The sequence below is a fragment of the Cryptomeria japonica genome, chromosome 2 (assembly GCF_030272615.1).
Source record: "Cryptomeria japonica chromosome 2, Sugi_1.0, whole genome shotgun sequence".
Lineage (NCBI taxonomy): Eukaryota > Viridiplantae > Streptophyta > Pinopsida > Cupressales > Cupressaceae > Cryptomeria > Cryptomeria japonica.
Window position 1 is genome coordinate 292,799,612 of NC_081406.1, and position 13,464 is coordinate 292,813,075.

The following is a 13,464-nucleotide window of genomic DNA, read 5'->3' on the forward strand; positions in this document are numbered from 1 at the left end:
TGATTGCAGACAGTCAGGAAGCTACATCTTCCAGAGAGCATGAAGTAGGTTCTCTTTGGTGATTTCAATTCAATTTAAACATTCAAACACACTAACATTTTCTTGCTTCAAACAATATATTTTGTCTATATTCGTATCTAAGTTCATCCCATGTTTCAAAATAACGAGGTCTCAAAAACATGTAGCAAATATCCATTAATGTTGTAGGAAATTACACTGTCAAAAAATCAAATATTGAAATGGTTATTGGATCTTTGCCTTCTCTTTGGGGATTTCCCATCTGCCTCCAAATGCTGCCCTTCATAAATAGCTTCATTGAATTTATCTGGTGAATTGTATCACAACCACACCTCATGATCTTAATCTCACTCTCAGTTAAGACATCTCCACTTGATTCCAGCCATGTCTAATGTGTTTTCTGAACCCCCATAAGCTTTTGTCTACCCTCTAAAAGGCCTAAGACATCCCCCACATGAAAACTTTGTTAGACATTATTCCTTGACCACCTGCTTCTCATTCATATCAACAAATGCCAAGTTGGTTTTGTGTTGATTTTATCTAGAATATCTGGATCCAAAAAGACATCTGCATCTCAAATATTGTACAGAAGACACCCAAAGCAGTGAATTACATTGGATGCCTAGGGAAATATTTGCTCAGATATTGTAACAAGGTTGTGAGATTTGTTAGTTCATGAGAAAGAACATCAAGACAAAAACTTGTAGGCACTGTGGTTCAAAAGGCACAACATTACAGTTTGATTAACCTCCATAAGCAGAGATTGACCTGTTGAAATTGGGAATAATGTAAGCAACTGATCAAGTCTCAGTTCTATCCTATCAAATACAAAGATGAGCAACTCATCAAGTGATAAGTAGTTCTATATCAGACTGAAACAGGAGAAAAATGTGTGGGGCTACACATTTGAATTCTTTATTGGTGGACTCTGGCACAGACAGATAAGGATATTGGTTCATCAAATCAGCAATGTGCAACCATAATTTGCAAAAGGAAGATGCAAGCACTGCAAGAAGGATGGACACTTAGCGGTATAGTGTTGGAGACTACATCCAGAATTGGTTCATTCTCACAAGCCAGAAAGAAGGTTCCGATTGACCTGAAAGAAAGTTGGACCAGATACAAAAGAAATGGAAAAGTACATTACACCTTTCAAACCTGTAAGGCGTCTGTAGCCAACAGGTGAGAAAACTGTATGCATTGAAGAATGTTGCAACCTCAAACTATTAACTGTTATTTTTATGATCAGATTAATGAAATGTAGATGTAAGACAATTCAAACAAAATTGCACAGCATATACCCTGGGTAAACCTTCCAACTTGAAGGTGAAAAACCCAGCAACAAAAGTCTCTGATTATATTTATCAAATATAGAAAAGTCTTTACAAGATTGCTTCACTCCTTGAAGCTTTATGTATAAATGAATTCTCCCTAGACTGCTGTATGTATAATCTGAACTGCTGTAAGATACACAGATTGCTTATGTTATTCGATCTGACTTGTATAATGTTGATCTGCCTTGTAGGTGATGTACTATCTGCTGAGTGTGAGTCGATCTAATGTGAATGCCAAGCGATTGCTGAAGATGAAGAATGAATTCGATCTTCTATAGAAGGAAGTCGATCTGCTTATTGTGTATGTGTTCAATGCCAAGGAAGGGAGATATAATCTTTCTTTATACCCATCGATAGTGACCCTTCCCAAGGGTCAGCACCCTTCAAAGGAACACATCCCAATGCAAGGGGTTGGCCGACTTTCAAGTCGGCCCTATTAGTTATATAATTATTAAACATTAGCAAATTGTATATGCAAGTCGGCATGTAATTATATCATTTATATTTAATAAATCGGTTCATATAAATGTCTAAGGCCGATAGGCCACTTAGACATTTATATCATCTATGTGGGCCTGAAGGAACCCGACCATAGCTACATAACATTAACACTCCCTCTTAGCTAGGGAGGAATCCTTCCCGATGTCTGAGTCATGTAGTGATCCACCATGGCTACTCCCAGAGGGTGGGTCAATCATGGCTACTCCCATGAATGGAAATGCAAATGAACACAAGTGCTCATCACGGAATCACTCAACGTGATGTCGTCATCTCATCATGACGCTCACCATGGCTACTCCCAGAGGGTGAATAAGCACAAGTGCTAAGTCATGAAGTCTCTCACATGACATCCACCATAGCTACTCCCAGAGGGTGGAACAAGGGCTTTCACCTCAAACTTCTCTCTCACAGAGAAGAATGCATTAACAAGGGCTTGCACCTCAAACTTCTCTCTTATAGAAAAAATGCATTATAGTACATCTCAAAATATCACTGATGCTGAGACTCCCTCTCAACAAGGGCTTCATTCTCCACAACTCCAAGCTTGTCTCGAAAATGCACAAACTTCACTCTAGCAAGGGGCTTGGTGAGAATTTGACCGTCTGATCATCAGTGCTAATGTACCTTAACTGAATAGCATTCCTTTGCACCATATCTCTAATATAGTGATATTTGATCTCCACATGCTTTGTTCTGTCATGAAACACAGGATTGACAAAAAGTTTCACACAGCTTTGGTTATCACAATGAATAACTGTAGGCTCTAATGATTGTCCAAACAATCCTGCAAGGAGCTTCTGAAGCCATACTGCTTCGCGAGCTGCCACACATGCTGCAATGTATTCTGCCTCTACAATGCTTAGAGCCACTGAAGTCTTCTTCCTACTACACCAAGAAATCATAGCAGATCCTAAACTGAAGCAACAACCAGAGGTGCTCTTCCGATCAGTAACACTCCCTGCCCAATCAGAATCAAAATAGCCTTGCAAATTCAAGTCCACACTGAAAGAATATTTCAAGCCATATCCAACTATGCCACGCAAGTATCTCAAGATATGCTCGGCTGCAACTAGATGTATCTGCCTTGGTTCACACATGAACTGACTAAGTGCACTTACTGCATAGCAAATGTCCGGTCTAGTGTTAACTAGATACATCAGGGATCCAATCAACTGTCTATACATAGTGGGATCCACTAGCTACAGATTCACTCAATTTCTTCAAGTTAGTTTCCATCGATGTAGACATAGACTTGCAATCTAACATCCCAAATCTCTTCAAGATGTCAATGGTGTATTTTCCTTGACTCGGGATGATCTCATTAGGCCTCTACCACACTTCCAGACCTAGAAATGCATGAGTCCTAGGTCCATCTCAAATTCAGAAGTCAACTCCTTGCATCTAAAGATGAGATGTTCTTCCCCAATAAGAAATAAGTCATCAACATATAGAACCAAGATTAAAGCTTCACCATTGACTATCTTGAAGTAAAGATTCGGATCAGCATCATTCTTGCAGAGACCCAAACTCACCAAGTATTTGTCAATCCTTTCATACCATGCATGAGGAACTTGCTTAAGACCATATAATGTTTTCTTCAATTTGCATACATGAGACTCTTTCCCATGAATTACGAAACCTTCGGGTTGCTCAATGTAGACCTCTTCTTCAATTACACCATTGAGAAAAGTTGTCTTCACATCCATCTGATGTAGCTTTCATCCCTTGGTTGTTGCAATGGCAATGATGGTCCTAATGGAAGTGTAGTGAGCAACTTGGGCAAATGTTTCTTCATAGTCTATTCCTTCTTTCTGAGAGAAACCACATGCCACAAATCTAGCCTTGTACTTCTCAATGCTTCCATCAGTTGCATGTTTAATCTTGAATAGGCACTTGGAAGATACAATTGACTTTCCTTCGGGTCTAGGTAAAATATCCCAAACATCATTCTTAATAATGGATTGATATTCTTCATCCACAACATCTTTCCATACTTGCTGATTTGAGGCTTCCTAAACACTGGAAGGTTCAGTCTCAATAAGATTACACATCAATGCAACATAGCTAGAGAATCTCTGTTGTCTTCTACTTTCTCTGAATGTGCCTCTAGGAGCCGCAAACTTTTATGCCTCCTGCATAGTGTTCCTTGCCCAAAGAGGTCTCTTTCGATTCACAATAATATCTCTAGGCCCATTAGTAGGATCCAAGGGTTCAATTGGATCAATAGTCTCTACTGGTTCAGTAGACTCCCTCTGAATCTCAAGAGTATGATCAATGTCCATGTCTTGAGGAGTCTCTTGATCTTCATCATCTATCTCCATGCATGAACCTTTAGATTTTCTAAATGCAATATCTTCTTCAAAGGTGACATCTCTACTAACCTCTATGCTAATGACCTGGAATGTAGATTTTGTAGGCTTTAGAAGTTTCACTGTAGCCCACAAATATCCCTTTCCTGCCAGAAGGATCCAGCATAGTTCTTTTATCTTTAGGTACATGAACATACACTGGACAACCAAAGATTCTCAAGTGACTGACTTCAGGCTTCACACCTATAAAGGCTTCTTCTGGATTCATGTTTTGCAGTATCCGATGAGGAATTTTGTTCTGAACATATACTGTTGTCCTGGATGCTTCAGCCCAAGGAAATGTTTGAAGGTCTTGATCATGGATCACGGTTTTTGCTGCTTCAATAATGGATCTGTTCTTTCTTTCTGCAGCCCAATTTTGATGTGGATTGTAAGGGACACAAAACCCCCTCTTGATTCCTGCCTCAAAACAGAAATCACGAAAGCTTCCCAAAGTGTATTCACCTCCATTATCAGACCTTAAAACTTTAATTCTCTTTCCAAACAAGTTTTCTAATTGAGCCTTAAATTCTTTAAATCTACCTAGGACTTCATCAGACTCTTTAGACCTTAAGAAATAAATCCAAGTCTTCCTAGAGCAATCATCTATGAAAATTACATAGTACAAAAATCCACTTAGGGATGCCATTGACATTGGACCACATAAATCAAAATGTACAAGATCTAATATTTCTTTTGACCTACTTTCAGTGCTATGAAATGGACTCTTAGTATTTTTACCCATAGCACAAACTCTACAAGTACCATCATGTACATGACTAAGTTTAGGAATACCTTTAACCATCTTCTCCAATGATGGAAGAGCCCTGTAATGTAGATGACCAAATCTTCTATGCCATAGTTCGTTGGAATTGGAAGAGTATTGTAGAAGAGCTTGAACTAGACGAATGGAAAGCTTGTACAAACTCTCATGCCGATTAATGATCACACATGCAGTCTTGATGCTAGAGTTCTTTGGCCATGCAAGAACTCTCCGTTTTGAAAATGCTACTTGATAACCTTTGTCCTCCAAGGCTGAAATAGATACAAGATTCCTCTTGATTCCTGGCATGAATAAGACATCACTTAGATGAGGGGAATCCCAGATTCTAGGTTGAGAGATGTAGCACCAAATCCTTTCATTGAATAGCGTGCATCATCTCCAATGATCACTTGAAGGTTAGACTCCCTTTCCACCAAATCCGAAAGATGTTCTCGATAGCCTGTGATGTGTCGAGAAGCTCCACTATCAATCAGCCAGGTGTCACTATCCGTGGGAACATTACTTGATAAATAGATATGAAGAGGAGAGTTGTCTTTTGCTTCCTTTTGAGTTGAGACTTTATTAATGTTTGTCATTTGTTGCTTAGGCCTTGTCAAACAATCTCTTGCATAGTGAGCAAACTTGTCACATCTAAAGCACTGAATGTGAGAAAGATCTTTCTTCTTCTTCTTTGAATCAAGTGCAAAGTTTGATCTTCGATCTCTATTCCTCTTGAAGTTGCCTTTTCTCCAATTTCTTCCTTTCTTCTTAGTAGAATGCAGTGTTCCACAGAAACACGTTTCCCCCTCCCAGGCCCAAGTCCCCCCGTCCCCGAAACCCGTCCCCGAAACTTTTTCCCTTTGTCCCCCCATCCCCGAAGCCCGTCCCTGCGTCCCCCCGTCTCTCCGTCCCCAACATCCGTGGAACACTAGTAGAATGAGTGGCAAGAACATGAGTGTCTTCATTTTGAAAGCTTTTGAAGATTCCCCTTGCAACCAACCTATATTCTTCTTGGATGCAATCAACACGAAGACGATCAAACTTAGGCAATTTGGATCTCCCACTTATACTTTGAATAAATGGCTCCCAAGAATGAGGAAGACCATTCAATGCTAACATGAAAAGATCTTTATCCACAACTTGATCTCCAATGGCGCTTAGTTGATCCCTCGGCTTTGAGATCTTCATGAAGAATGATATGACTGTTTCTCCTTTCGCCATCTTGACTTGATGAAGTTGTGGCCTCAATGCAAGAGCCCTACTTGTGTTGTTGATCTCATATAGACCTTCCAAGGTTTTGAACATGTATCTTGCAGTTGTTATTTTGGAAATGAGAGGCACTAAGTGATCCTTCACGGAGTCAATCAAGATCTTCATCACTTTTATGGCATTCTTCTTGAATTGAGGTTTCTCCGCTTGATCTTCCGGCTCAAATAAATCTTTTTCTTCCACAAACTGAAGACGATCGTTTTCTTCAAGTGCAACAAGAACTCTAAACTTCCACGAAGTGAAGTTTGAAGCACCTTCAAGTCTATCTTTGACCTTGAGCCCGTACACCATTTTTGAGGCTTTTATATTGTTCCTTGAAGGTGAGAGATGAAAAAGAACTTCGCAGCTATAAGGAAATCTGATCACAATCTTCTCAAACCTGGCTCTGATACCATGTTATTTTTATGATCGGATTAATGAAATGTAGATGTAAGACAATTCAAACAAAATTGCACAACATATACCCTGGGAGAACCTTCCAACTTGAAGGTGAAAACCCCAGCAACAAAAGTCTCTGATTATATTTATCAAATATAGAAAATTCTTTACAAGATTGCTTCACTCCTTGAAGCTTTATGTATAAATGACTTCTCCCTAGACTGCTGTATGTATAATCTGAACTGCTGTAAGATACACAGATTGCTTATGTTATTCGATCTTACTTGTATAATGTCGATCTGCCTTGTAGATGATGTACTATCTGCTGAGTGTGAGTCGATCTAATGTGAATGCCAAGCGATTGCTGAAGACGATGAATGAATTCGATCTGATATAGAAGGAAGTCGATCTGCTTATTGTGTATGTGTTCGATGCCAAGGAAGGGAGATATAATCTTTCTTTATACCCATCGATAGTGACCCTTCCCCAAGGCTCGGCACCCTTCAAAAGGAACACGTCCCAACGCAAGGGGTTGGCAGACTTTCAAGTCGGCCCTATTAGTTGTATAATTATTAAACATTAGCAAATCTAATATGCAAGTCGGCATGTAATTATATCATTTATATTTAATAAATCGGTTCATATAAATGTCCAAGGCCGATAGGCCACTTAGACATTTATATCATCTATGTCGGCCTGAAGGAATCCGACCATAGCTACATAACATTAACATAAACCATTAATAGAAACAAATTAAAACGAGATCCAGTAAGTCACTGCCAAATGCTCCAGCAGAAAAGGTTAAAGCAAAATAGATAACACTCATCAGATAAAAGTTTTGGCAACAACTACATTGAGGTACTCTATACTTCAGCAGGAGCATGTTCCGAACGAGATCAATGACTATCTGTTCCATGTTTGAATATGAGTGAAAGGATCATATTAGGATAACTATTACTGTTAAAGGGAATCAAAGGATATTGATATCTCAGTTACTAATCAAGAAATTGGGTTTGAAGACATGTAGGAATCCAAACCATATCCACTAGGATAGATAATCATATATATGCAATTTCTAATTTTCAATTGTGACAAAATCAAAGTTGCATGGACACGGATATGGATGCAAATACGGATACGGTATCAAATACCAATACGGCCATTTTTTAAGACCCCCAATATGGATACGGCTGGATACGTCATTCATAAAAGACACATACACATATATTTAACACAATTTTCTAAGTTATTAGAGGAGATTTTCATTACTTCAAAAGCAATATAGACACATATTGCTACATAAATAATTATAAGTTGATTAAACATTATAAAAAATGCAAAAATAGTAGAGTTGCATTGGACAAACCCAAAAAATCGGTCACTGATATAGAAAAACATTTTATTTGTCTTTCTCATTTGGTGTAAGTTTTGTTTATACCCATTTTTTTTTTTAAAATGCATGAATGTTTTTTAAAATTAAATTTAGGAAGATTTATGTCAAATTTTAAAAAATTCAAATCGCATATTATCCAGTGTGATTGGAAAATCAAAGTTTTTTGGGCATGCATGGCTACAATATTCGACATGTATCTGGGCTGTATTGGATACATATCCATTTCGAATACAGGGATACACGTGCCCAGGGAAGGACAAAGGAGTTTCCGTCTACTCTGGACAATATACCTTGATTGGATGAGTGCAATATAGTTTTGCTTCATGTTTGTGAAGTGGTAACAGGAAGCCAAAGCATCCATAAATAAGTACTAGTTGCATGATTTGGGGAGATATCCTAAAGAATAATCAATGAGTTGCGAAAAAAAAATTATCTTTTCATATACTGTTGTTCATCTCATTGTTAATATGTGAATTTTAACAACTTATTGGCTATTGCAATGTTTATTTCCTCCAAAATCTTATAACTGCGAACATATCCTTCCCTGTGAGTTGAAGATGACATTCTTTTTAGTGTCAGGTCGGTGTTTCTCCAAGTTTTAGTGAGAGCGAGAAATTATCTGGATTTTGGGGATCAAAGTGGAACAGCTATTAAAGTAAAATATAAAAACTAATATTTGAAATTTTAAAATGCATATAAATTAAAAAATATCAAAAATAACTTAGGCAAACTAGTTACTAAACAAAGATGAAAACTTTTAAAATTTAAAATTCAGATATATCTGAAATTTTAATTCACAAAGTCATCCTGAAAGAGATTAAATTATGATTTTGAATAATTTAACTCACTCCTTGTTAGCTTGTCCTGTTAGTCTGTCTAGTCCCATAGACACATTGACGATATCATTTAACAGAGATTATAAAGTTTGAACAGTTCAAAGTATTTCCTCCACCAAACATAGGATAAGGATCTCTTCTCAACGCTTGTGGGCAGCCTCCCACACTTTAGCACTTCAATGTTGACTTAAACTTCATCTAAAATAAGGCTCTTAGCTGTTATTAGCATAAGCCTTTGAACAACAATGTAATGTCCCTTTTTTATTTTTCCTTAATTTTTTCCTTAAATAATAATATCTAACTTGCAGTTATATTTGTACAATTAATTATTAATAAAAATTCTTGATTTTTGGGGTTGATCCCGCAATATGATGGTTAAGTTGTGGCATTGTTAATGATTCCACCAAGGTTCAAATCCCCTCTAGGCTGATTGTGAACCGTAGGAGCGTTAATGGCAATTGACAGGTGTTAAGGCCTGTGCCAAGTCCCCTGTTGGGTGCTCACAGGACTTGGCTGTTGTTGTTACGTTAATGCCGGGGATGAGGCCCCCATTCATGGCCTCACTGTTCATAGCTCCAGTCAAAAGCATTCACCGATCAAAAAAAATATATCCTTGCTTTTTAAATGGCTGATTAACTAAAATTATGTTTATTAAATCGCTTTGAATAATCAGAAGTCTGCCAAGATTATGTCACGTATTACTTTCTGTAGTACTATCAATTTCCTTTGGATTTGTAGCAGTTGATTATAACGGTTGGCTTTGCTAAATAACTTCTAATCTGCTTGAGTCAGGGTTTTTTGTCCACAAACTCAGCAAGGAAAATAAAAGCATTTTTGTTCTTTATTTTGTAACCTAAAAGGGTTTCATCCTCAGGTTGGTTGAATTGTAGTTCTTACTCCACAAATAGTAGTAATGAAATATAAAATGAATTCTCCATGATATGATTTCCTTCTGCTTGATCTTCTTTAATAACTTGTTTTCTCCAAAAGGCACAATACTTCTCACGCCCATTACTTTTATTAAAGCAAACTTAATTATAGTTTTCATATTAAATATATCCTTTTTTGGAAGCAGTTGGTTTAACTACTATGAATCTTCTAATATGCCAATTCCTTCTTATTTCATAAAATTGTGATTTTATTGAAGAGTTATGTGTAGCAGTGACTTTCATGAATGTTGTAATTGATCTTACTTCTTCTTTGTCTTTTCTGCTATCCTCATAGTGCGCAACAAAGCAACAACTTTAAATAGGCATTGGTAGTTGTTGATGTTTGTCAATACAGTTAATCTCTGCAAGATGTTTTAAATGCTCCTTTACAAACTTGAGACATCCATGTTTTGTGTATTCCCTGGGAAGAAGTTCTGCATTCATTTGTGTGGTAGATTTCTCTACCACAACCCCTATATTAAGGAAATATTCTCACCATTCTATCATAAGATACAGTAACAAACTTCTGATCACTTGGAGAGTAAATGATATAAATCGCAAGGGAAACATGATCCTAGCGAACACAGGTTGGAATATTAATTTTTCTCATATCAAGGCCATAGCAATTGAATCTTCATTTTCTGGCACTGAAAGTTCCAGGCATATTCTCAAGGAGTGTCGTGAAGTTCATAGATTTCTAAATGATGCTTACACCCTAAGGCTAATATACCTGAGGCAGTTGAGAAATGTTTGGACATCCCCCGGGCCATCCTAGGGACAACAAGGAATCCACAGAAGCCCACATTCTGAAGAAGCATCCCAGCAAGTGCCCCCTTGCTGGACACTAGGCACTGAGGATAATAGGTGACATTTCATCCATGTCCTACTGTCCCCGGGACATTCCAAGATCCCCATGGACCCCTGATTCTGAGGAATAAGCTTGCAGAGAGTATGGAGTCCACATGGAGGTAGGATAGATATACTAATATCCAAAACAAAGATCCAGACTGAAGTATTGTTTCATTCTTTGGACAGCTCATTTCGCACAAATTGTTTTGATATATTACATTCTCTTTCTGCGTAATGCTGATGGAGATAACACATGTCAAAGTTGTATTTTCAGAACTGATTGCTTTTTGCCTGAATACAACCCAGAACTGCACCATCTAAAATAAGTATAACTTAGGAGGACATGTCACCATGTTAACTAGAGTGTGCTAGTTCTATGATTGCAAAACATTCTAGGGATGTTGTAAAATGTTTCTTTGTGATCATGAGTAATTATGAGTTAAACAATTTGTTTGGCAAAGGTTATCCCTACACAAATAAATTTTGTGGAGAAATATTTTATTTGAGTCATGTTGACCAGCCCAGTTTCATATGACATCAAGTCAACCAAGTTTTGAAAATAGAACAGAAGAACAACCTATTAGTATTAAAGTTTTAATCTTTTTTATAGTTACTCTTATTCGAAACTTCCTTTATCGAACAAGAGGAATGAAACAATGGAAACAAAAGGATGATATACAAAAATAACCCACTAACTCCCAAAAGCATACAAAATAAATGCATTCAATAAAGAATGTTATAAACCAATATACACCATAAAATCAGTTACACACCAAAAAGAATGAAAGAAAAAATTCCTACACCTCTCTCGTATGCCTGAATATTTTTTGTGATAAATCTGAAGAATAATTCTACCCACAACATGAAGTGATTATGTCACATGAAACAAAAACTATTAACAGGAAACTTGAAGTTTCAACATGCATATACATTATTTGTGTTGAAAACAAATTATACAGGCAAAAAAAATCATTTTTATGATAAACATAAGAAAGACAGATTAGCAATTTCAAAAATATCATCTAACCTTCTGCCAGTTTTCATTACAACAGCAACAAAGCCACCAACAACACCCACATCGTGTCCTCTCCTCTTCTGCATGTATCTTTGGCAGATGCCTGACCATAACAAACTCCTCCTTCAACTTAGGCCCATACTCTGGTAGAAAGGAAAGTTTGGAAACTTCTAAGAACTTGCACACCTGCAATTCAGACACCCTTATTGTGCTGAGAGCTACCATCCTAAAATGTTACTGGAGTGAATATACACATAAACCAAATGACATAACAAATTGAAGGTCTACAACTAAAAAGACTATGCAACCTATTTCAAATCTATAAAATTAAAACTGCCGTAAATTATTATAAATATTACTTAGAAGCATACTAAGGCTAGCGTCTGTTTTTAGTTAAATAATCTATTCAGATGAGATTAAATAACAACAAAGATAACAGTAATCTTAACTTACAAAAAAACACTAGATTTTAAACGAGAAAAAGCAGCTGAATGAATTAACAAACTAGATATGTAGGAGAGAAAAAGCAGTTGAATGAGATGCGAAACTAGATTTGTAAGCAACAACAACAAATAAACCACATCCAATATCAATATTTGCAATTTTGATACAGAGATCAATATTATTGCCTGTGTTGTACAATGTCCGATTTTGTTAAAGATACATATAAAATCACTGGAACCTAACAACTAGAAAGTGTAAGAATCTTCTAGACAAGATCTAACCAACAAAAATATGTTCTGAATTTGAGTTCTGAATACTTTACCAATACTTTTAATATGCCAACATCAGTTCAAGTGTTTAAGAGATTTAAAACCTGATAGTTATAAAGTGTTTCTTGCTTTTTACAGTGTCAACAGATTGGTCAAGTTGGTAAAAATAAGGATTAAAGTCCCCGCCCACCTGGTTAAATAAAATTGAATTCTAATTGAGCTCCCTGGGGAAATCCAGGAAGTGTGGTCAGGGGGATTGTCCTCCACAAGGAGGATGGCAGCTTTGTTCAAGGTTGTACATTATTTATCTGTCAAGAAAAATAATAACGAGGCAAAATGGGAAGGGATGGTTACATAAATGGCTTGAGTATCCTCTATTACACTGCAGCTGCTTGTTATTGAAGGTGATTCTCTTATTCCAATTCACCCACTCTTAAGGATACTTGTCCTAGCTGGTAGCTAAGGAGGTTCTTGGAAGCGCTTTGTCGCTGTCAACAGTTTACGGAAGAATTGTTCTCTCATTTTCACAAAGATGCTGTCGCAAATCACTTGGTCAATGTGGTATAGATCAGAGTTCCAAGACTCTGCGAGTCCAGCCCGGACTTTGCAAATCCAGAGCCGGATCAGCTCTGCAGAGTCGACTTGGCTCTGCAGAGTCCAGAAGGCTTTGGACTTGGCTTCAGCCAAGTCTAGCCAAGCCTAGTCATACTAGTTGAGTCTGCCAAACTTGGCTCCCGAGGGTCGGACTCTGGCATGCCCAATTAGAATAAAAAGCAAAAGAAAATAAAACGTTGTGTTTTCACTTGACCAAAAGGCCATTATATTTGTCTCCCTACCTTGAAAGCTCATTTTTATTGTTTGCAAACATGAGGAGATAAAAAGAGACATTTGAGCAAAAATATTGAGGCATTGAAGAGAAGACCAGCAGATCGATTGAAGAGGAGGTAGTGATTGCTGATTGTTTGTGCAAGTTAGTACCTTGCATTCACACATTTAAAGGAGTTAAAGGGAGGTTGATCCACAAGCAGAGTGGAACACTAAGGTTTATGATCCTATCTTCAGCGATGAAGACTTGGAATAGGTTGATCAAGTGGACCGAGAGGCAGAGGCGATAGCGA

General features: G+C 37.4%; 1 protein-coding gene across 1 annotated transcript in view; it reads right to left on the bottom strand.

The window, feature by feature from the left end:
- LOC131032568 (phospholipase D zeta 1) overlaps positions 1 to 13,464 on the bottom strand; it is a 108,624-nt gene that overhangs the window by 72,919 nt on the left and 22,241 nt on the right. Inside the window, exon 5 of the mRNA XM_057963580.2 lies at positions 11,646 to 11,819. Coding sequence (XP_057819563.2) covers positions 11,646 to 11,819 — 174 coding nt within the window. The remainder of the gene's footprint in view (positions 1 to 11,645; positions 11,820 to 13,464) is intronic.